At 49.0% G+C, this 25,183-nt stretch overlaps 2 protein-coding genes across 3 annotated transcripts in view; one reads left to right on the plus strand and one right to left on the minus strand.

Annotated features, from left to right (window-relative positions):
• The window catches only part of ZBTB11 (zinc finger and BTB domain containing 11), a 54,327-nt gene extending 46,581 nt beyond the window's left edge, over nt 1–7,746 (minus strand). Inside the window, exons 1-2 of one of the 2 annotated variants that reach the window (XM_063953593.1) lie at nt 7,220–7,746; nt 4,848–5,023 (exon numbers count right to left, since the gene is read on the minus strand). In XM_063953593.1, coding sequence (XP_063809663.1) covers nt 4,848–5,023; nt 7,220–7,529 — 486 coding nt within the window. In that variant the 5' untranslated portion in view covers nt 7,530–7,746. Of the gene's footprint in view, nt 1–4,793; nt 5,024–7,219 lie in introns of both variants that reach the window. The other variant, XM_063953592.1, reaches the window with a different exon arrangement.
• Nucleotides 7,747–7,782: 36 nt separating this feature from the next.
• Nucleotides 7,783–25,183, plus strand: part of RPP21 (ribonuclease P/MRP subunit p21) — an 81,349-nt gene continuing 63,948 nt past the window's right edge. The window contains exons 1-2 of the mRNA XM_063953594.1: nt 7,783–8,085; nt 10,289–10,348. Of these exons, the coding sequence (XP_063809664.1) occupies nt 10,292–10,348 (57 nt within the window). The 5' untranslated portion in view covers nt 7,783–8,085; nt 10,289–10,291. The remainder of the gene's footprint in view (nt 8,086–10,288; nt 10,349–25,183) is intronic.

The following is a 25,183-nucleotide window of genomic DNA, read 5'->3' on the forward strand; positions in this document are numbered from 1 at the left end:
AGCCGTAGAATGAGCCTGCTGAATCGTGTTACAGATCCAGCGAGCAATAGACAACGACTCAGTTTTCCTGACTCTAGCCGTTCTGGCTACATAAACCTTCAAAGCCCTAACCACATCTAGTAACTCGGAATCCTCCAAGTCACGAGTAGCCACAGGCACCACAATAGGTTGGTTCATATGAAAAGATGACACCACTTTTGGCAGAAATTGTGGACGGGTCCGCAATTCTGCCCTGTCCATATGGAAAACCAGATAGGGGCTTTTATGTGACAAAGCCGCTAATTCTGACACACGCCTAGCTGAAGCCAAGGCTAATAGCATGACCACCTTCCAGGTGAGAAATTTTAACTCCACAGTTTTGAGTGGCTCAAACCAGTGTGACTTCAAGAAACTCAACACCACGTTAAGATCCCAAGGTGCCACTGGAGGCACAAAAGGAGGCTGAATATGCAGCACTCCCTTTACAACGTCTGAACTTCAGGAAGAGAAGCCAGTTCTTTTTGAAAGAAAATGGATAGGGCCGAAATCTGGACCTTAATGGAACCCAATTTCAGGCCCAAAGTCACTCCCGACTGTAGGAAGTGAAGGAAACGGCCCAGCTGGAATTCCTCCGTAGGGGCATTCCTGGCCTCACACCAAGCAACATATTTTCGCCATATACGGTGATAATGTTTAGCCGTCACGTCCTTCCTAGCCTTTATCAGCGTAGGAATAAACTCATCCGGAATGCCTTTTTCTGCTAGGATCCGGCGTTCAACCGCCATGCCGTCAAACGCAGCCGCGGTAAGTCTTGGAACAGACAGGGCCCCCGTTGCAACAGGTCCTGTCTTAGAGGCAGAGGCCATGGGTGCTCTGTGAGCATTTCTTGCAGCTCTGGATACCAAGTCCTTCTTGGCCAATCCGGAACAATGAGTATTGTTCTCACTCCTCTTTTTCTTATGATTCTCAGCACCTTGGGTATGAGAGGAAGAGGAGGAAATACATAAACCGACTGGAACACCCACGGTGTCACTAGTGCGTCTACAGCTATCGCCTGAGGGTCTCTTGACCTGGCGCAATACCTCTGTAGCTTTTTGTTGAGGCGGGATGCCATCATGTCCACCTGTGGCAGTTCCCACCGACTTGCAATCTGCGCAAAGACTTCTTGATGAAGTCCCCACTCTCCCGGGTGGAGGTCGTGCCTGCTGAGGAAGTCTGCTTCCCAGTTGTCTACTCCCGGAATGAACACTGCTGACAGTGCTCTTACGTGATTCTCCGCCCAGCGAAGAATTCTGGTGGCTTCCGCCATCGCCACCCTGCTCCTTGTGCCGCCTTGGCGGTTTACATGAGCCACTGCGGTGATGTTGTCTGACTGAATCAGCACCGATTGGTCGCGAAGCAGGGTCTCCGCTTGACTTAGGGCGTTGTATATGGCCCTTAGTTCCAGGATATTGATGTGAAGGCAAGTCTCCTGACTTGACCACAGACCTTGGAAATTTCTTCTCTGTGCGACTGCCCCCCACCCTCGGAGGCTTGCATCCGTGGTCACCAGGACCCAGTCCTGAATGTAGAATCTGCGGCCCTCGAGAAGGTGAGTACTCTGCAGCCACCACAGAAGAGACACCCTGGCCCTGGGGGATAGAGTGATCAGCCGATGCATCTGTAGATGTGATCCGGACCACTTGTCCAACAGATCCCATTGAAAAGTCCTCGCATGGAACCTGCCGAAGGGAATGGCCTCATACGATGCCACCATCTTTCCCAGGACTCGCGTGCAGTGATGCACCGACACCTGTTTTGGTTTTAAGAGGTCTCTGACCAGTGTCACGAGTTCCTGAGCCTTCTCCATCGGGAGAAAAACCTTCTTCTGGTCTGTGTCCAGAATCATGCCCAGAAAGGGCAGACGCGTCGTAGGAATCAGCTGCGACTTTGGAATATTTAGAATCCAGCCGTGCTGTTGTAACACTTCCCGAGAGTGTGCTACGCTGATCAGCAACTGCTCTCTGGACCTCGCCTTTATGAGGAGATCGTCCAAGTATGGGATAATTGTGACCCCTTGCTTTCGCAGGAGCACCATCATTTCCGCCATTACCTTGGTGAAAATTCTCGGTGCCGTGGAGAGACCAAACGGCAACGTCTGGAATTGGTAATGACAATCCTGTACCACAAATCTGAGGTACGCCTGATGAGGTGGATAAATGGGGACATGAAGGTATGCATTCTTTATGTCCAGAGACACCATAAAATCCCTCCCTTTCAGGCTTGCGATGACCGCTCTGAGCGATTCCATCTTGAACTTGACCCTTTTCAGGTATATGTTCAGGGATTTTAAATTCAATATGGGTCTGACCGAACCGTCCGGTTTCGGAACCACAAACATGGTCGAATAATAACCCTATCCTTGTTGAAGGAGGGGAACCTTGACCACCACCTGCTGAAGATACAATTTGTGAATTGCAGCTAACACAATTTCCCTCTCTAAGGGGGAAGCTGGCAGGGCCGATTTGAGGTATCGGTGAGGGGGCATCTCTTCGAATTCCAGCTGGTATCCCTGAGAAACAATCTCTATTACCCAGGGATCCACCTGGGAGTGAACCCACTTGTGGCTCAAATTTCGGAGACGCGCCCCCACCGGGCCTAGCTCCGCCTGTGGAGCCCCAGCGTCATGCGGTGGATTTAGTAGAAGCCGGGGAGGACTTCTGTTCCTGGGAACTAGCTGTGTTGTGCAGCTTCTTTCCTCTACCCTTGCCTCTGGCAAGAAAGGACGCACCTCGGACTTTCTTGCCTTTTTGTGAACTAAAGGACTGCATTTGGTAATACGGTGCTTTCTTAGGTTGTGAGGGAACATATGGCAAAAAATTTGACTTCCCAGCAGTAGCTGTGGAGACCAGGTCCGAGAGACCCTCCCCAAACAATTCCTCACCCTTGTAAGGTAAAACCTCCATGTGCCTTTTTGAGTCGGCATCGCCTGTCCATTGCCGAGTCCACAGGACCCTTCTGGCAGAAATCGACATTGCATTTATTCTAGAGCCCAGTAGGCTAATGTCTCTTTGAGCATCTCTCATATACAGGACAGCGTCTTTTATATGCCCCAGGGTCATTAATATAGTATCCTTGTCTAAGGTATCCAGATCCTCAGATAAGGAATCCGTCCACGCTGCTACAGCACTACACACCCAGGCCGACGCAATTGCCGGCCTTGGTAAGGTACCTGAATGTGTGTAAATGGACTTCAGGGTACCCTCTTGCTTTCTATCTGCAGCATCTTTTAGGGTGGCCGTATCCTGTGACGGCAGGGCTACCCTCTTGGATAAGCGTGTTAGAGCTTTGACCACCCTAGGGGAGGATTTTCAGCGTAACCTGTCCGTTGGCGGGAAAAGATACGCCATAAGCATCCGTTTGGAAATCTGCAGTTTCTTATCTGGAGATTCCCAAGCGGCCTCTGCGACACAGGATCAGGCATGGGCTGTGACCCCGACTGTCCTAAGGTTTCAACTTTATCCAACCTTTTATGCAAGGAATTAACATTATCATTTAAAACCTTCCACATATCCATCCACTCAGGTGTCGGCGCCGTCGGCGGCGACCCCACATTCATTTGCTCCCGCTCTGCTTCCACATAGCCTTCCTCGTCAAACATGTCGACACAAGCGTACCGACACCACACACATACAGGGGATGCTCTTTTTTGAAGACCGTTCCCCCACAAGGCCCTTTGGAGAGACAGAGAGAGAGTATGCCAGCACACACCCCAGCGCTATATGTCCCAGGAATCACACAGTAACTTAGTGTTAACCCAGTAGCTGCTGTATATAAAGCTTTTTGCGCCTAATTTATGTGCCCCCCCTCTCTTTTTACCCTCTTCTACCGTGTTTCTGCAGGGGAGAGCCTGGGGAGCTTCCTCTCAGCGGAGCTGTGGAGAGAAAATGGCGCTGGCGAGTGCTGAGGAAGAAGCCCCGCCCCCTCAGCGGCGGGCTTCTGTCCCGCGTTTGTGTGTAAAATAATGGCGGGGCTCATGCATATATAGTGCCCAACTGTATATATGCTGCTTTTTGCCAAGAGGTTCCTAATTGCTGCCCAGGGCGCCCCCCCCGCGCCCTGCACCCTACAGTGACCGGAGTGTGTGGGTTCAATGTGGGAGCAATGGCGCACAGCTGCAGTGCTGTGCGCTACCTCAGTTTGAAGACTGGAGTCTTCTGCCGCCGCTTTTGAAGTCTTCTTGCTTCTGTCACCGGCTTCTGTCTTCCGGCTCTGCGAGGGGGACGGCGGCGCGGCTCCGGGATCGGACGACAAAGGGTGAGATCATGTGTACGATCCCTCTGGAGCCAATGGTGTCCAGTAGCCTAAGAAGCAGGACCTATCTTCAGTGAGTAGGGCTGCTTCTCTCCCCTCTGTCCCACGATGCAGGGAGTCTGTTGCCAGCAGAGCTCCCTGAAAATAAAAAACCTTACAAAATACTTCCTTACAGCAAGCTCAGGAGAGCTCACTGAACAGCACCCAGCTCGTCCGGGCACAGATTCAAACTGAGGTCTGGAGGAGGGACATAGAGGGAGGAGCCAGAGCACACCAGTATCCAAATTCTTTCTTAAAGTGCCCTGTCTCCTGCGGAGCCCGTCTATTCCCCATGGTCCTTACGGAGTCCCCAGCATCCACTAGGACATTAGAGAAATAAGTCTACAGGCATATAGGTCATGAAGACTACATATTTTTATAAGTAAAATGTGGCTTTTAAAAATAGCTCAGTAAGATGATTATAATAGACAATAACTATAGCCAGAGCATGCAAAATAACTGCATAAAGCCAGGACACATACAAAAACCAGTTCATGTTTGGCCACAGGCGTCTTTCTAATAGTCTTAGGATTCACATTTGCACTGGTTGCAGTGTTATTGCCTTCTTCGTCTGTCTCATTGCTGTCTGATCGCACTTCAAGACCAAACTCCTCCAACATTTCTGTGGGGTCAGCCGAAGAGCGTGAGCGGTCTGCCTTCTCCTGGCATTTACTGCACTCCTTGATGTAATCTTTCATTTGTTTCAAAATACCTGAATGAGAATGAAACAAAATCATTGATGCAACCTGTTTAAATGTGGACCTACCCTCCTATTTGTTACCTAGGCGTTATCCCTAAAGCTGGATTCAAACTATAAGGTTATCTGTCCAATCTTTCTGGTTGGAAAGAAAATCTGGTGATGTATGTGGGATCGATATTAGATCCCGCCACCCAGGATGCCGAACGTCAGCATCCTAAACGGTGGAATGCCAGCAGGGGAGCGAGCGCAAAGAAGCCCCTTCCGTGCTCAGCCTCCCTCTATGGGTGTTGTTGACACCCATAGATGAAGAATCGCCTACCTCACCGGTATGACAGGATCTCGACCATTGGTATGCTGACCGCATACGATGTATGTGAGCAAATTACATTTCACCATTTACTCCTAAAAGCTGGAAAACGGACAAAAATGGTTGTTTGGCTAAAGTGATTAAATCAAATGGATTTAACCAATTTGTCGGAAACGTCCATTTTTGTCTGTTTTCCAGTGTTTGGAAGCAAATGGTCAATTGTCATTTGCTCCCATATGTTACCAGATTTTCGTTCCAGGATATAAGTATATCCAAGGCTTAGCACAGATGGTTAGGCTCAGCACAGATGGTTAAATCAAACTGACTGAAGTACTAATTAAGTCAACTGTGGCTAAGCATGGATATACTTAAAACCTGGACCATTGGGTTGCCTTGAGTACAGCAATTGAGAACCTTACTAAAGCTGGCCATACTCCTAAAGATTTGTCAGATCTGGCTGGTTGGAATGAAAATCTGGTAATGGATGAGAGCAAATGACAATCCCCTTGCCATCAATCCATATCCAGTAGCAGATGCAGCACACCTCTGACCATGAATCAAGGTAAACTGTCCACACATCAGCGGGGCTTACCTCCCCTCTGAACACATGATTTAGGCCAAAAAGGCAAGGAGTGAGAGGGGATATTGTCTGAAACATAGCATACGTCCTGTCAGTAATACCACTGAAGAACACTTAACCACTGTCTGATAACAGAGCGACGGTTTGTGCTCAGCTATAAAGCCACAGTAAACAGAAGGTCAGACATCTTGGGCTGGATTCAATTCATATCACACCCGCTATTTCCCATCTAAAGTGACAGAGTTAGAGGGGCGATATTCAAATGGACCCTGTTATCACGCTCATTACACTCTTGGCGCGCCCAAACCCAACTAAAGTAATAGGCGCGATCATGAAAAGAACCATTTGGGCGCCCAAACGGGTCTCTTTACATGCATTTCAGCTCGCTACCTCCGGGGGCAGCGAGCTGAAATGAACTTGTCACGCCCGTCGTCAGTAACATTAGAATACTGCCGGAGGGCGCGATATGGGGCGGGAGGGGGAGATCGACATTTGAATCTAGTCCATAATGTCAGATGGCCCAGAATGTCATGTTATGAATTGGTTACAATCTTACACCACTTTTAATTCTACTTCAGGAAGTTTAATTTGAATTCTGAAAAATGAATACTGTGTGTGAGCACTTGAGTGTTAGCGAACTTAAGACTGTAAACTCCATTGGGTATACGAATGACAAATAACTTTATACTATACTGTGTAACTTTGTGGTGCGATAGAAACCAAAAAGAATAAAAGCGCCACACACCTCATTAAAGTTACACACAACGAGAGTCAATTGTTTATAGTGGCACCGACAGCAGCTGCTGGGTGCCCGACAGAGCAATTAAATTGTTACTCATGTCAGGTGCGAACAGCTGCCATCGCCCAGGAGTGGCAAGATGAATTGTGCTAAAAGCGACCCTCTTGGGCATCCTAACAGCACTTTTTACATTGTGCCTATTAGTTTAGTCGGATTTACTGCCTATACGTGGCTAAACCTAGAGTTTGAGCGCAATGTGCGTAATAAAAAAAAAATATTGTGAATATTGCCCCCCTCTACTATCACTTTAGACAGGAGAGCTAGCACAATAAAACAATTGAATCGCACACCTTTGTTACTTTATTGTGCACCTAGTTTAAGTACAGTAGGTCTGAGAGAACACAGGGGCAGCTGCTGTGTAGCACAAACGTTCAGGGACCGCCCCCCCATCTAGCTGCAGGAGATGTAGTAACCAATCAAACGCGTGCTTTCACTCTGTGAGGCACGGATGAATGAGCTGTGAGATGCGATTGGTTGCTGTGAGATGCGGCTCCCTATAGCGCCCCCCAGTGTCTCTCTCACCTCTCCACCAGTAGCGCTGGGACAGGAGGTGCCATGTCTGGTGCCGGGTCAGGTGCTCCCCTCCCGCCCCGATGTGCGCCTCCTCTATCAGCCCCTTCCTGCGCTCCGACTGCAGCACCACCTCCAGCTCGGTGAAGCGTTCCTTGTCCCGGTGCCTGCGCTGATAAAACAGGGTGCCCGCCCGCACCACATAGCAAGCGGCGGCCTTTCGGATCTTGCGCTTGGCGTTGCCCTCGGTGCCCGGGGCATAGGGCTCCCGCTCGTTGGTCAGATAGCGCAGGATGGCCAGGTAGCTCTCCTCGCTCGACATCTCCCCCAATAGCGGTAGTGGATGACGCCCACTCCTCTCCGATCGCCCACGGGTTGGATGCCAGGTCTCCGGTGCGCCGCCGTAGGTGACAGCTCCACGGGGAACTGCAGGTATCGGAACGTCTGGAGAAGTCACTTCTTCTCACGGAAAGCTAACATGGCTGCTGCACCACCGGAAGTGACGTTTTATCCAAGGGGCGGAGCTTGACGTCTCTCCCTCCTATGGGCAAGAGGTTGCACGCATAAACAATATCTGTCCCTCCAGCTGCTGCACCTTACACGCTTTTATCTGGTTGGAGGGTATATGCATTTCGGCGGCGGCCATTTTATTAAAGACCAAAAGCTGCTGTTATTGTCATGAATTATTTGACTCCGGAATAATGGTCGCTCAGGGGGTTACAGCGCTATCTGCTGTGCAATCTCTTGTGTTACCAGCTGTAATAACGAGCAGCGAAGAGATATATTAGGTTCTACCAAAGCAGAGTGGAAACAGGAGGTCATAAGTGATCCTGGGGGATGTGCTGCGTATTGTGAAAGGCGGTAGCTGATTATCCAAGGTATGTCGTATAGGGGAGATTCAAAAGTTTGAAAAATCGGTTTGGTGTCTGTTTTTTCTTGTCTATTAGATAGGAAAAAACAGACTCCCAACTGACTTTTCAAACATTTGAATCTCCCCCATAGAGTGGTGAAGTTGCTCATAACCAATTGGCGTGTGTTTTCTCAGCCTTAAGGTGGGTGTTTCTGACCGGTTGGAGCGACACATTGGGGGAAATTAAAATGTTTGAAAAGTCAGTTGAGTGTCTGTTTTTTCCTGTCTATTAGATAGGAAAAAAACAGACACCCAACTGACTTTTCAAACATTTGAATTCCCCACCTCCCATTGTTTAAAAAGTTCCGTATGTATGAACGATAACAATGCCCACATCTGCGGGCAGGGGCAAATTTAGGGGTCAGGGAGCCCCTGGGCACATTATCACCGGCCGTGCACCAACAGACCTCCTCATGTCACTGCCTCTTTCACTTCAGGGCCACTCAGATGCCTCAAAACCACCAAAGCAGCCCCAACCTCATCCCACACTACCACCTCCAGACCACAATTTGCTGCCCATTGTCCCACTCTGGTCATTTGCAAAATATAATATTAAAAAAATATTTTGTAATGACAAAAAATAAATAAATCACCACCTGGCCTCATCAGCCTGGTGTGCCTCACATGCCTAGTGGGAAATCCGCCACTGCCCGTGGGTCGGTCATTGCCTCCTCAGATCTCTTCAACATGCAGAAAGATCTGAGGAGGTGGCGAACGATGCAGTAGCATGGCCCCTTACCCCCGTCGTCATATTCATCGGCAAGTGTGTGAGTGCACTTGCAGATGCCGGGTCCTGTCACTAGCGAAGTGTCGCTGGAGGACATATATCGCTCTGTGTGTGGGTACCCTTAGGCCGGCTACACCTCACAACAATGTGTAGCCGGCCTATCCATTGGTTAACAGGACCCTGCATTGGCAAATGCATGCACACTTGCAGATGCAGGGGATGTTATGCTGCCGTCGTTAGCAATGTTTTCTGCTTGACCCTGCAGCACAGAAGACATTGCTAATGAGCGCGGGAGCTTGCAGATCGGTCAAATACACTTATGCTGGGTACACACTAGACAACTGTGTGTACACAACGATATTGTGTGTGGCGGATCCTGGAGTGCTGCCGTCACCGGCAAGTGCATAGATACTTGCTGATGCCGCGAACGACTGTGGAGAGGGGGAGTGGTGGCATGGTATTGCCAATGAGGGGCCCTAGTACATGATATCCAGGATGGTAGGAGGTGTTGAATACACAGGGGAGGGTAGAGGGCAGCTTGCTTGACTGCCAATAGCTCTAGTTCCTGGAAATACATTTCTTAGCTTTCAATTGGATACAAAGCTAGAGAGTCCCACCTTTCAGGAGGTACTGGGGCCTTAAGGGTCAGAGTTCACGAGTCAGAGCAATTCACCTATGAAAATATAAAACTGCATACCAGGCTTGTGGAGCTGGAACAGGGGGTCCAGCTGCTGCTCTGATTCTGAGCACAGTAGAGACAAGCTGCCTGTGTCCGCCGAAAGGGGAGAGTCGCAGCTTTTGGAGAATACCCTCAGAAAAACTCTATGGCAGACAGAACCCAAGGTATCTACCTAGTAATTCACAGGCTCGGATGGGGGTCTACTGCTTTGAATTTGGATAGCTCCATTTCCCAGGGCAAATTTTAAAAAAATCTGGTACCCCTGAGAAAAATGGACCCTCAGCTATCATCCTAGGTGCTTTATACTCCTTGGGAAATTGACCAATGAGCCCATACGAAAGGATGGCCCTGGCCTCAGCTCCCCCCCCCTCCCTCTCTTTTTCTGCAGCTTTATCTTGCAGTTTCTCCAGCTCCAGCCAACCCCCTTCTATCCCTCCAGCTCTTTCTGTCTGATGGAAGACTGGGTATTGGTGGGCCACTGGGCCCCAAGGTTCCTGCAGTATTTTATTTCTGGACCTTTCATCCCATTTGACTTCTTAGGACACATCTATCTCTCCAATCATAGTGGATCCTTGCATAGACTGATAGAGCAAACTTTAGTGAAATATGGCTTGGGTAAATACAGTGCAGTAAGATTGTTTCATGTAGACCTTCATTTGATCCTGCTAAGTTCATACATTAAATTTGTTTTGGTTGAGCAATTATATGATTTTCTTTCAGGATTATAAACTGTAGTATTTAACAAAGCTATTTTTCTAATTGTAGAACATGGCATCTCAGATTAAGGACAAAGAAGCATTTCAACGACTCAACTTTCTTTACCAGGTAATGTGGTCTTGAACCCTGTTCTGACATACTGTAAAGTAGTAACAGCTTCAGTAATTTAATTATGTAACCGTGTTATGATTCCATAAATAGTCAATATTGCCTAATATATTGGGGATCTATAAATAATGAATAAGACTCCATAAAATATACTTTCGAAAAACTGGGTGGTTGTCGAATTATATCCATATAATTTCTTAGAATTTGTTTGGGTAAACATAAAAGAAAATGCTTCTTTTAAAGACAAACCATACTATCCTCTTTGGCGTGACATTCTAAAGGGAATGACTTACTTGCTTTTAATGTGTACAGTAAAATGATAGTTGTCTTGTGCTATATGAGATCGAATACTCTGAGCTCTTACAATATTAACTAATATCTGTAATGGGCAGGCTATAATTATGCTGCACTATACACACCAGTACTGGCACGTGTAAGCTCACAAGTTCCCCGCACAGCTGTTGCCCAGTCTGGGGGTAGAAGACACCAGCAGCTGGCCGGAGGGGTCTGGACATGGACTGTGAGGGGCAAGCACAGGACCCCGCCCTCCACCGGCGTTCAGTGTATATATAAGGCAGTTAAGCCAATTGTCTGCCTTCTCACCCGCGTCATCTGCAGCCCCAGCACTGAACCCTCCTCAGGGTGTCACCCCTTCCTGCTGGACTGGTTCACCTTCTCCCCCCGCCGGCTGGCTACATCTGTCCCCAGTGCCTCCACTCTGAGTGGTGTGGGACTGTTTGGTCAGGGCCGGCAATAGAAATATTGGGACCAGGTACACTGATCCTTCTGGGGCCACCTCAACTTCTCATGACCCCCAACTTTTGGGATGGTACTTAGTGAAGTTTGTTAATTTATTTTTTTACTGAGTCACAATACAATAGCAAGCTCCCCATCTTGACTGATACAAAAAGTAGCTTTCTCTGGCTGGGTCCACAGGATTATCCACAGGATAACATTGGGATATTGTCGAGCGACAGCGAAAATGGCACCAACACGGTCACAAGCTTTCTGGCCTCCCAGGATGCATTGGGGCCTCCGCTATATAGTCCCGCCCACTGACTCAGTCAGATCAGTTTTTTGCTTGGTGCGGCAGGAAGCCGCATGGTCACAGGGCTGCTGTGAAAGCAGCCTCAAGTTTTCATTACTTTATTTTTATAGACTTACTGTTTTTGTTTGAGCGACTTCTCTTAACAGCGTCTTAAACGTGTATTAGAAAGAGTCGCTCCAACAACTCCCTACCGGGTCGCAACAACGCTTACCTTCGCGGTACAGTGCTGTCTCGACGGGCGTCTGTGTCGGATGTTCTAGCAGGTCCAGCAGATGTTACCAGGCTGTGGCCGGAGCATTGGGAGACAGTGAGTATATGGACTTCCTCTTACTAGAGGGGTCAGGACACAGCTACCCTGATTTGGTGGAGACTACAAACAGCGTGTTGATGCGCCGAACATCTCGAGTGTGACAGCGCTACGCTTCGGGGATCATAGGCGCCAGGACTAGGTGAGGCCGCGATCCTGGGAGTTTAAGTCAACAGGGGGTTTCAGACGCTCTCCTGGCCGTCCCTCCTCCGAGTTCATGGCCAGTTCCCGCGGGTCTCTCGTTTCATGAACTGAATGACCTCACTTCCGGCTCAGACGCTACCACGAGGGTACTCGGTCGCAGCTTAGACGCTGCGGTTGTGTACACTGGATATAAACCCGCCCAGACCGAGTCGCAGGCCTTTAGTGTCTGCATGCACGTGGAGTCGCTCAGCGTCCGTGTCCGTTGGTGAGCGTCCGTGTCCGTTATCAGTTACCAAGAGCGGCAGTGTACACCAGTAGCGTCTGAATCCACTCAGCGTCTTTCGAGCGTCTTTGCTTGGATATGGAAGTGTGGTGAGTCTCCCTGTATCCCGCTCCCAGGAGGCAGGGTATACAGTACTAAAAATTCCTTCTACTTCTTAGTGTGCACTGTTAATTTTTAGTACCTATTGCATATGAGACCTGTATATTACTGTGTTTTCTGCATGTTATGTTGAAAAAGAACCAGTTAAACAGAAGTACAAATTTCCTACTTATGTATAAGTTATTATGGAGGTTGTATTCTCATATGACAATGTCTAATGCTTTAACATGTGACTGACTGCTAGTATGTGTGCTGACTTTTCTGTGTAATGTCAGTCCTGTTCTGACCCTCAAATCAGGTGCACTGTGGTCAGATTGATTTCACCTCTATATACTGATTATAGGGTGTGGTTCAGTCACAAAATTGTGTAGTCAATATCAGAAAAAATGTCTGTGAGCGGCAAAAGTGATGAGGAGAATTTGTCAAGCACTCCTACAGCCCTAACATGCTTATCTTGTAAGTCAGGGGTAATTGATATGATTCAATTGGTCACTTATGAGGGTTTGTGTGCAAACTGTTTCGCTTTTCAGGGAAGTAAAAAACAGGAGTTAGTTCAACCTCCAGTAGAGCCACCATGGAATATGTTCGCAAAGACTCTGTCTTCAATAGCGGACAGGTTAGCTCCAGTAGCACCACCTCAGGGGTTAGGTTACACTATGAACCCATACATGCAGCTCCCTTCCTATGGTTTGGTTCCAGTAGCCTCTACAAGCAACCAAGGGGTAGGTAAGACTAAGACAGATACGTCTGTATGGCAGATTACACAAGAGGATACATCGGATGATGATGCGGAAACAATAGATTCAACTCCGTATGATGATCAGTCGCAGAGCTTTAGTTCAGATGGTGTAGCTGAACTCATTAATGCAGTAAAGGCTGTGCTTTCTCTGGAAGAACCAGCCAAGACAGCGTTAAAAGCAAAAGCACCTGTATTCAAACGAACAAAGTCAGTGAAAGCTGAATTTCCAGCGTCAGAGGAGTTGAAGGAAATGATGGATGAGTCTTGGGCAGCGCCCGGCAAAAAGTATAAGATTCCTAGGAGATGGGATTCTTATTATCCATTTCCTGCTGGAGATTGTTCGAAGAGAGAAGTTCCTCCAAAAGTAGATGCACATGTTCTGCGACTCGTGCACAAATCTGCTTTGCCACTGTCATCTACCTCTTTGAATGATGTCACAGACAGGAGGGTAGAGAGCCTATTGAAAAATATTTTCTCTAACGTCCTAAGTGGATGCTGGGGACTCCGTAAGGACCATGGGGAATAGCGGCTCCGCAGGAGACTGGGCACATCTAAAGAAAGCTTTAGGACTAACTGGTGTGCACTGGCTCCTCCCCCTATGACCCTCCTCCAAGCCTCAGTTAGATTTCTGTACCCGACGAGAAGGGTGCACACTAGGGGCTCTCCTGAGCTTCTTAGTGAAAGTTTTAGTTTAGGTTTGGTATTTTCAGTGAGACCTGCTGGCAACAGGCTCACTGCATCGAGGGACTAAGGGGAGAAGAAGCGAACTCACCTGCGTGCAGAGTGGATTGGGCTTCTTGGCTACTGGACATTGGCTCCAGAGGGACGATCACAGGTTCAGCCTGGATGGGTCCCGGAGCCGCGCCGCCGGCCCCCTTACAGAGCCAGAAGAGCGAAGAGGTCCGGAAAAATCGGCGGCAGAAGACGTTCCTGTCTTCAATAAGGTAGCGCACAGCACTGCAGCTGTGCGCCATTGCTCTCAGCACACTTCATACTCCGGTCACTGAGGGTGCAGGGCGCTGGGGAGGGCGCCCTGAGACGCAATAAAACACAATAAAAATACCTTACATGGCAAAAAAATGCATCACATATAGCTCCTGGGCTATATGGATGCATTTAACCCCTGCCAGAATATACAGAAAAACGGGTGATAGGCTCCGCCCCCTTTTCGGCGGCCTTATCTCCTCAGCACACTGGCGCCATTTTCCCTCACAGCTCAGTTGGAGGGAAGCTCCCTGGCTCTTCCCTGCACTACAGAAAGGGTTAAAAAAAGAGAGGGGGGCACTAATTAGGCGCAGTATTAAAACATACAGCAGCTATAAGGGGAAAAACACTTATATAAGGTTATCCCTGTGTGTGTATATATATGTGTGTGTGTGTGTGTGTGTGTATATATATATATAATATATATATATAATATAGCGCTCTGGTGTGTGCTGGCATACTCCCCCTCTGTCTCCCCAAAGGGCTAGTGGGGTCCTGTCCTCTATCATAGCATTCCCTGTGTGTGTGCTGTGTGTCGGTACGTTTGTGTCGACATGTATGAGGAGAAAAATGATGTGGAGACGGAGCAGAGTGTTTGTAACAGTGATGTCACCACCTAGGGGGTCGACACCTGAGTGGATGTACTGTTGAAAATTACGTGACAGTGTCAGCTCTGTATAAAAAAAAACAGTGGTTGACATGAGACAGCCGGCTACTCAGCTTGTGCCTGTCCAGACGTCTCCTAGGCCGTCAGGGGCTCTAAAGCGCCCGTTACCTCAGATGGCAGATACAGACGCCGACACGGATACTGACTCCTGTGTCGACGGTGAAGAGACAACCGTGATTTCCAGTAGGGCCACACGTTACATGATTGAGACAATGGAAAATGTTTTATACATTTCTGATAATACGAGTACCACCAAAAAGGGGTATTATGTTCGGTGAGGGAAAAACTACCTGTAGTTTTCCTGAATCTGAAAAATAAAATGAGGTGTGTGACGTGGGTTTCCCCCCGATAACAATTGATAATTTCTTAAAAAGTATTGGCTGTATACCCTTTCCCGCCAGAGGTTAGGGTGCGTTGGGAAACACCCCCTAGGGGGGATAAGGCGCTCACACGCTTGTAAGAACAAGGGCTCTACCCTCTCATGAGATGGCCGCCCTTAAGGATCCTGCTGATAGAAAGCAGGAGGGTATCCAAAAATGTATTCACACACATACTGGTGTTATACTGCGACCAGCAATCGCCTCAGCCTGGAGGTGCATTGCTGGGTTGGCATGGTCGGATTCCCTGACTGGAAATATTGATATCCTAGATAAGGATAGTATATTATTGCCTATAGAGCATTTAAAAGATGCATTTCTATATATGCATGATGCACAGCGGAATATTTGCAGACTGGCATCAAGTAAAAGTGCGTTGTCCAATTCTACCAGTAAAATGGTCAGGTGATGCGGATTCCAAACGGCATTTGGAAGTATTGCCTTTAAAAGATGACATTTGGGGTCGGTCTTTTAGACCTGGTGGCCACGGCAACAACTGGGAAATCCACGTTTGTACCCCAGGTCGCCTCTCAAAATAAGACGCCGTATTATCAGGCGCAGTCCTTAGTTGGCAAGCGGACAAAAGGTTCCTCTTTTCTGCTCGTGACAGAGGGAGAGGAAAAAGGCTGAAGAGATTACCCAGTTCCCAGGAACAGAAATCCTTTCCCGCCTCTGCAAAAGCCCTCAGTATGACGCTAGGGCCTTACAAACTCAGGCACGGTGGGGGCCCGTTCTCAATGAATTTCAGTGCGCAGTGGGCTCACTCGCAAGTAGACCCCTGGATCCTTCAGGTAATATCTCAAGGGTACATATTGAAATTCGAGACGTCTCCCCCTCGCCGTTTCCAAAAGTCGGCTTTACCGACGTCTCCCTCTGACAGGGAGGCAGTTTTGGAAGCCATTCACCCAGCAGGTGATAATCAAGGTACCCCTCCTGCAACAGGGAACGGGGTATTATTCCACACTATTGTGGTACCGAAGCCAGACGGCCCGGTGAGACCGATTCTAAATCTAAAATCTTTGAACACTTACATACAGAGGTTCAAATTCAAGATTGAGTCACTCAGAGCAGTGATTGCGAACCTGGAAGAAGGGGAGTACATGATGTCTTGGGACATCAAGGATGCTTACCTTCATGTCAAAGTTTACCCTTCTCACCAAGGGTACCTCCGGTTATGGTACAGAACTGTCACTATCAGTTCAGACGCTGCCGTAGGGATGGTCCACGGCACCCCGGGTCTTTACCAAGGTAATGGCCGAAATGATATCCCTTCGAAGGAAGGGAATTTTAGTTATCCCTTACTTGGACGATTCCCTGATAAGGGTAAGATCCAGGGAACAGTTGGAAGTCGGTGTAGCACTATCTCAGGTAGTGTTGCGGCAGCACGATTGGATTCTCAATATTCCAAAATCGCAGCTGGTTCCGACGACTTGTCTTCTGTTTCCTAGGGATGTTCCTGGACACAGTCCAGAAAAAAAGGTGTTTCTCCCGGAAGAGAAAGCCAGGGAGTTATCCGAGCTAGTCAGGAACCTCCTAAAACCGAACCAAGTCTCAGTGCATCAATGCACAAGGGTTCTGGGTAAAAATGGTGGCTTCCTACGAAGCAATCCCATTCGTTAGATTCCACGCAAGAACTTTCCAGTGGAACCTACTGGACAAATGGTCCGGGTCGCATTTTCAGATGCATCAGCGGATAACCCTGTCACCAAGGACAAGGGTATCCATCATGTGGTGGTTGCAGAGTGCTCATCTTCTAGAGGGCCGCAGATTCGGCATTCAGGACTGGGTCCTGGTGACCACGGATGCCAGCCTGCGAGGCTGGGGAGCAGTCACACAGGGAAGGAATATCCAGGGCTTAGGGTCAAGCCTGGATACATCACTTCACATAAATATCCTGAAGCTAAGGGCCATTTACAATGCTCTAAGCTTAGCAAGACCTCTGCTTCAAGGTCAGCCGGTGTTGATCCAGTCGGACAACATCATGGCAGTCACCCACGTAAACAGACAGGGTGGCACAAGAAGCAGGAGGGCAATGGCAGAAGCTGCAGGGATTCTTCGCTGGGCGGAAAATCATGTGATAGCACTGTCAACAGTATTCATTCCGGGAGTGGACAACTGGGAAGCAGACTTCCTCAGCACGACCTCCACCCGGGAGAGTGGGGACTTCACCCAGAAGTCGTCCACATGATTAAAAAACTCGACAGGTATTGCGCCAGGTCAAGAGACCCTCAGGCAATAGTTGTAGACGCTCTGGTAACACCGTGGGTGTACCAGTCAGTGTATGTGTTCCCTCCTCTGCCTCTCATACCCAAGGTACTGAGATTGATAAGATGGAGAGGAGAAAGCACTATATTCGTGGCTCCGGATTGGCCAAGAAGGACTTGGTAACCGGAACTTCAAGAGATGCTCACGGAGGATCCGTGGCCTCTACCTCTAAGAAGGGACCTGCTCCAGCAAGGACCCTGTCTGTTCCAAGACTTACCGCGGCTGCGTTTGACGGCATGGCGGTTGAACGCCGGATCCTGAAGGAAAAAAGGCTTTCCGGATGAAGTCATCCTATCCTGATCAAAGCCAGGAAGGATGTAACCGCAAAAACATTATCACCGCAATTGGCGAAAATATGTTGCGTGGTGCGAGGCCAGTAAGGCCCGACGGAGGAAATTCAACTGGGTCGATTCCTACATTTCCTGCAAACAGGAGTGTCTATGGGCCTGAAATTGGGGTCCATTAAGGTTCAAATTTGCGGCCCTGTCAATTTTCTTCCAAAGAGAACTAGCTTCAGTCCCTGAAGTTCAGACGTTTGTAAAAGGGGTACTGCATATACAGCCTCCTTTTGTGCCTCCAGTGGCACTTTGGGATCTCAATGTAGTTTTGGGTTCCAAAAGTCACATTGGTTTGAACCACTTAAATCTGTGGAGTTAAAATATCTCACATGGAAAGTGGTCATGCTGTTGGCCCTGGCCTGGGCCAGGCGCGTGTCAGAATTGGCGGCTTTATCCTGAAAAAGCCCTTATCTGATTTTCCATTCGGACAGGGCGGAATTGAGGACTCGTCCTCAGTTTCTCCCCAAGGTGGTTTCAGCTTCCAAACCTGAACAAAAGCCCTCAGCCTGAAGAAACAGGCCTCCGCCTGGAGGATTCCAGGGTTGGGGGCCAACTCCTGCAATTTGCACACACATGTAAACAGTCAACAACAGATGCCTGGGTGCAGAAGGTAGTATCTCAGGGGTATGGGTTCCCATTCAGGAGGCAGCCTCCTCAAAGATTTGTTTGCACCAGCCCGTCTCGTATAGAGTCGAAGGCCAATGCCCTGCAAGAAGCAGTCCAAAAATTACTGCAGTCAGGTGTGATTGTCCCAGTACCTCCATCACAAAAGGGACAGGGGTATTACTCCAATCTGTTTCTAATCCAGAAACCAAATGGGTCATATCGACCAATTCTAAATCTGAAGATGTTGAACAATTACATATGGATCCCGAAGTTCCACATGGTGACGTTACGCTCCATAATGTTGGCTATGGAACCGGGAGACTATATGGTATCTCTGGATGTGCGGGATGCTTACCTACATGTGCCTATAGCACTATCACATCAGTGTTACCTCAGGTTTGCCATCCTCAAGGAACACTTCCAGTTCCAAGCTCTGCCCTTCGGGCTAGCTACAGCACCCAGGGTGTTTACCAAGATCATGGTGGTTATGGCAGCTTGTCTGCGCAAACAAGGGATAAGGATATTCCCATACCTAGACGACCTATTAATCTTAGCACAGTCGCAAGATTTACTGTTGAGCCATCTCCAACAGACGATAGTTTGTTTACAGAGACACGGGTGGCTCATAAATTGGGAGAAGTCGTCCCTGAATCCATCACAGCGGATGGTTCATTTGGGAGCCATATTGGATTCAGACCTACAGAGAGTTCTCTTACCAGAGAAGAAAATAGTCAAGGTGCAGGTCATGGCTCAGGAAGCGTTGCAAGCCCAGACAATGTCAGTCCATGCAGCAATGCGACTGTTGGGTCTGATGGTATCAACATTCGACATGGTGGAATATGCGCAATTCCACTCCAGACCATTGCAGCATCTCATTTTGACAAAATGGAACGGAAATCATCAAACAATAAAGAAGCAGATGATAAAGATTCCAGTAAATGTAAAAAGGTCTCTAGCATGGTGGCTACAGACAGACAGACCATTTAAACAAGGGGAGACCCTTTTGGATAAAAGAGTGGCAAGTCCTGACGACAGATGCCAGCCTGCAAGGTTGGGGGGCGGTACTCGGAAGCCTATGGTTCCAGGGAAAATGGACCGCAAGGGAAAGTCGCCTGCCGATAAATCTGTTAGAAATAAGAGCCATTTACTTGGCCCTAGTTCAGGCAAAGGACAATCTACAAGGAAGACCAGTCCAGATCCGCTCAGACAATGCGACGGCAGTAGCATACCTAAATCATCAAGGAGGGACTCACAGCAAGAGTCTGATGGAGGAAGTAACTCCCATTCTAAAGTGGGCAGAACTCCATCTCCCAGCATTGTCAGCAGTATTTGTCCCGGGTGTACTAAATTGGGAAGCGGATTTTCTCAGTCGGCACACCATTCAAGAAACCGAATGGGCACTACACCCAGAAGTGTTTCAGACACTGGTGAACAGATGGGGTCTACCGGAGATAGACCTTTATGGCGTCTCGTCTAAACAACAAAGTTCAGAGGTACGGATCAAGAACAAGGGACCCAGGAGCAGTCCTGGTAGACGCACTGTCAGTAGAATGGAGGTTTCAGCTGGCATATCTGTTCCCTCCAATATCTCTGTTACCCAGAGTAGTGAGAAAGATAAAACAGGCAAAAGGAGCAATCATTCTAATAGCTCCAGCTTGGCCAAGAAGGCATTGGTACACAGATCTGTGGAGAATGTCCGTGGAAGCACCGATACTGCTCCCTCAACGTCCAGATCTGTTAATGCAGGGTCCTTGTTGTCACAGTCATCTGGATCGCCTGTCTTTGACGGCGTGGCTGTTGAAACCTCTATCTTAGAGGCTAAAGGATTTTCAAAGCAAGTAATCCAAACCATGCTTAGAGCAAGAAAGCCTTCTTCGGCCCGTGTATATCATAGAATATGGCAAGCCTATATTCATTGGTGTTCTGGAAAAAATTACAATCCAAGAGCCTTTAAAGTAGCTAGAATTTTGGATTTTCTGCAGGCAGGATTGGATAAGGGGTTGAAGGTTGCTTCCTTGAGGGTGCAAGTCTCAGCGTTGACTGTATGGTTTCAGCAGAAGATTGCTGATCTACAGGATGTACGTACTTTTTTCCAAGGAGTAGTACATATTCAACCTCCATTTGTTCCTCCTGCAGCTCCCTGGGATTTGAATTTAGTTCTTAAATTTCTCCAGGGTCCTTTGTGTGAACCACTTGAGAGAGCAGATCTTAAGTGGTTAACGGTTAAAGTTCTTTTTTTACTGGCAATGGCGTCAGCCAGAAGAGTGTCAGATTTAGGAGCATTATCATGTAAGTCTCCTTTCCTAAGTTTTTTTCCAGACAGAGCAGTTCTCAGAACGAGATCTAGTTATCTTCCAAAGGTGGTGTCAAAGTTTCACCTGAATGAAGAGATTGTAGTCCCAGCTTTTCAGGTATCGGGACTATCTGCGGGAGAAGCGTCACTGGACGTGGTCCGGTCTTTAAAAATCTACATAGATCGTACTAGTGCCATCAGGAAAACAGATTCCCTCTTCATCCTCTACGGATTCCATAGGAGAGGTTGGCCTTCTAGTAAACAGACGCTGGCGAGATGGCTCCGAATGGTAATATCTGAAGCTTATTCTCATGCAGATCTCCCTATTCCGGCTAATGTCTCTGCACACTCTCTACACGTAAGGTAGGTCCTTCTTGGGCAGCACAACAGGGTGCATCAGCAGAACAGATATGTAAGGCAGCCACATGGTCTTCCATAAACACATTCATCAGACATTATGCCTTGGATACTTTTGCCTCTCATGACGCAGACTTCGGGCGAAAGGTCCTCCTGTGCAATCAGGAGCGTCCCCACCACTAAAATGGCTTTGGGAATCCCAATGTTATCCTGTGGATAATCCTGTGGACCCAGCCAGAGAAATGAACGTTATGGTAAGAACTTACCGTTGATAACGTGATTTCTCTTATGTCCACAGGTATCCACAGGGATCCCACCCGGACGCATCTGATTTGAGGATCTAGACAAACACTAAAAACCTCTTCCTTCTTGTATGGAAGGGTGTGCATGTGTGTTCTTATCGCCTGTACAGGTCTCTACCTAATGTTCCTGCCTATAATCGCTGTGGAAAGAACTGATCTGACTGAGTCAGTGGGCGGGACTATATAGTGGAGGCCCCAATGCATCCTGGGAGGCCAGAAAGCTTGTGACCGTGTTGGTGCCATTTTCGCTGTCGCTCGACAATATCCCAATGTTATCCTGTGGATACCTGTGGACATAAGAGAAATCACGTTATCAACGGTAAGTTATTACCATAACGTTCATTTCTCTAGCATCCATAAGGGATACCGGGGCTCACTTAGTATGATGGGTATAGATGGGGTCCAAAGGAGCCGGTGCACTTTACATTTCTTCCACTGGGTGTGCTGGCTCCTCCTCTCTATGCCACCTCCTACAGCCAGTTTAGAAAAATGTGCCCTCAGGCTCCAGAGGATTTTTTTTTCTTCAGTTTGATTTTAACTTTATTATTTTCGGTATGCTATTTGGGCAACAGCATACCTGCACTGTTGGAGTTGGGGATATGGGGGGGGGGGGGGGGGTCACTGGCCTTTTAAGGCGTCAGAGCCGCTTCCCCGCTGCAGGACCACCATCCTGAGAGGTTGTTGTACAGCAGGGCACTGCGCCTTAGTGGTCATAATCGCAGCACACCCCTAACAGTAGCCTGAAGGTGGGAAGAGTGGTGAGTACACACTAGGGGCCCCGCTAGGTGGGGTCCCCCCATTATCTGTGCGGCACAAGCGCAGGGGTGGCATATGGACGCTTCCCGGAGGGTCTGCTATAGCCCCCCTGTGTAAACTGGCCAGCGGTGGTGAAACCAGGTATTCATACCTCGTTTCTCTTACGTCCTAGAGGATGCTGGGGACTCCGTAAGGACCATGGGAATAGACGGGCTCCGCAGGAGACATGGGCACTAAGAAAGAACTTAAGGTATGGGTGTGCACTGGCTCCTCCCTCTATGCCCCTCCTCCAGACCTCAGTTTATTACTGTGCCCAGAGGAGACTGGGTGCATTACAGGGAGCTCTCCTCATTTTACATCACAAAGATGACATTGCCAGTATAAAAATCAATGTAGGTCCGGCGCCATTGGGGATGGGGGGGGGAGGAGGAGCTACCTCAGAGCGGGACCATCAACATTTTGGCGCCTTCCCCTGCTTAAAGCTGCAGCAGCAGGGATGCACAGCTCCTTCTAGGCACTCCAGATACACAGGAAAGCTGGTACAAGTGTGTAATTAAGTGTGAGAGTCGCATATATAATGCTATAGAGTCCAAAAAAAGGACAAGACTCTGGTGTTACAGGCAGACTGCAGTCTTACTGAGTCTGCTAGGCTTGGGTGTGCTGGTCTCTCTCTCTCTCTGGGTCTCCTCCACATACAGTTTGGGCAGGCTTGTTATCTATGGGCCTAATTTAGACCTTTTCGCACACCAGCGATCAGGTCTGAATTAGGCCCACCGATCGCCATTCCTAGGGGGGGTAGCATTTTCTGGCTGGCACTAACCCGCAAACACTAAAATCCTTTCCCTCCAACCCCCCCATCCTCCCATGTACTCGGCTCAACTGGTGGAGTTTTGCAGAATGACGCGATCGCGTCATTCTGCAAAACTCCACCAGCCGAGCACAGTGCAAGGAGAAGGGAGGGGGAGCAGTGAATATCCCCCGAAAAACCTCTGTGTAGCCAGTCTGCACACTGCAGCTGGCCCCGGAAATTTTCCGGGCATACCACTGAAGAGGTTAAGTCGCTGCAGTTATAGGGATTGGGTACGGCGACAGATGCAGACACCACTCACAGCCCTGTAATGCAAGTCGAATGCTCCTTTCCGCGCAGCTAATGACGGGGGATACAGGGACCTGGTGTGGCAGTCCCTGTAATAACTGGCGGCTTTTTGGTGTTGTCCTGTAATGCCATTGATGTGCAAAGTAACTCCAATACATTTCATCTCTGCAGCTGAAGCATTATTAGGTGCTGTGACCAAATATTTGTTCATCATAACAAATGCTGATAACCTATTTGTATTGATATTAGGCATTTAAAATGTGTCCCTATAAAATGTGATAATAAATTGTGGGCCTAATTCCGTATAAAACGCATCAGCTATGTGTTCGCATACTGAAGCCCCTGTGCAGTGTGCACACACGCAGGAGCCGCATTGGGCATGCGCACACAGTGAGATGCGATGGGATCTCGCTGTATGCGAACGCCTCTGCCTGATTGACAAGCGGGGGCGTTCAGAGGGCGGGTGGGGCGTCGACCTGGCGTTTTGTGGGCGTCAATGTAGTGTTGGGGGGGTCTGGACTACAGAGGCGTATCCGGATGGGTCGCGGCGGTTGCGTGACCCAAAGCATGTTGTCCCGGTGACTGCCTTCGCAGTTAGGCGGCAGAGGGCTAACCTTAAGATGCAAGCCGCTCACATTTCAGCGGGTGGAGGGGAGGACCCGGCATGCGGGGAGGCCTTACCCTGTGCTGGGTGGTCCCCTGCTTGATAGAAAAAGGAGTTGTAGTTTTGGGACTTCTCTTCAAACTGCAAATCATTAGGCCCCGTGGGTAAATATTTTTTTCTCCAGCAGGGTCCACAGGTTATCCACAGGATAACAATGGGATATGATAAAGCGACAGCAGATTTGTACCAATCAGTCAAAGCTTTCCGGCCTCCCAGCATGCAACGGGCTTGTCCATATATCCCTGACCAGGCAAATCAGTTTTTTGTTTGGTGCGGCAGGAGCTGGACCATGGTCAGAGGGCTGCTGGTTTTTAGCAGCCCTAAGCTTTCTTATTTTATTTTTATAGTCTTACTATTTTTCTGAGCAAACTTTCTAAACTGCGTCTTATACATACCATAGAAAGATTTGCTCCAACAACTCTCCGCAGGGTCGCAACAACGCTTACCCACGAGTACAGTGCTGTTTCAGCGGGTATCTGTGTTGGATATACTAGCAGGTCCAGCAGATGTTACCAGGCTGTGGCCGGAGCACGAGGAGAAGGTAAGGCATCGGTTCCGCTTAGAAGGGGAATACGGACACAGCCGCACTGGTTTGGGAGGAGACTACCAAACAGTCGCTGACGCGGCTGCCACCTCAGGTGCACCAGCACTAGGCCTTGGGGATCATAGGCTCCAGGAATAGTATGTGGTTGCGATCCCTAGAGTTGATGTCAGCAGTGGGGAGTCAGATGCTCTCCTGGTTGCCCCTCTCCCCGGTTCATGACCAGTTTCCTCCGAGTCTCCCACCATGAACTGTTTCCCGCTTCAGTCTCAGACGCTGTACACGAAGGGGACCCAGTCGCAGCATAGGCGGTTGTGTGACTGGTGCGCCTGTGTTCACTATAGGTTCATGGAGCGGCAGTGTACACTAGTAGCGTCTGGATCCACTCAGCGTTCGCTAATGTATTGATCGGTCCTGGAAGCGAGGTGGGTCTCCCTGTATCCCAATCTACGGAGTACGGGTAATACAGCACTAAGAGGGTCATTCTGGCCCGATTGCACACTGCAGTTTATTGCAGCGGTGCGATTGGGTCAGAAGTGCGTCGGCCCATGCCAGACGGCCGAAGGCTGTCGCTGCGTAACGATCGCCTCTGCCTGATTGACAGGCAGAGGCGGTTGCTGGGCGGTGGGGGGACGGGAATGGGGGGCGTAACGGTGGCATGTGGGCGTAGCCGGACCGTGCGGTGGGCAGGGCGCAGCGGCTGCGTGATGTCTCACGCAGCTGTTGCGTGCCGGGGAGCGACGAGTAGCTACTCCTAAAGTGCAAAAGCATCGCTGCTGTGCGATGATTTTCCACTTCTGTGGGGAGGAGGGCCGGCATTGACATGCAGGGCAGGATAGCCCTGTGCTGGGCGTCCCCCCGCATGTCTATGGTCATGATCGTAGCCCTGCAAAATTTTGTAGGGCTACGATCAACTCGGAATCACCCCCTAAGTCTCTATCTACCTTTTTGAGTATGAATAGTTAGATA

The sequence above is a fragment of the Pseudophryne corroboree genome, chromosome 2 (genome assembly GCF_028390025.1).
Source record: "Pseudophryne corroboree isolate aPseCor3 chromosome 2, aPseCor3.hap2, whole genome shotgun sequence".
In the NCBI taxonomy this organism is placed as follows: domain Eukaryota; kingdom Metazoa; phylum Chordata; class Amphibia; order Anura; family Myobatrachidae; genus Pseudophryne; species Pseudophryne corroboree.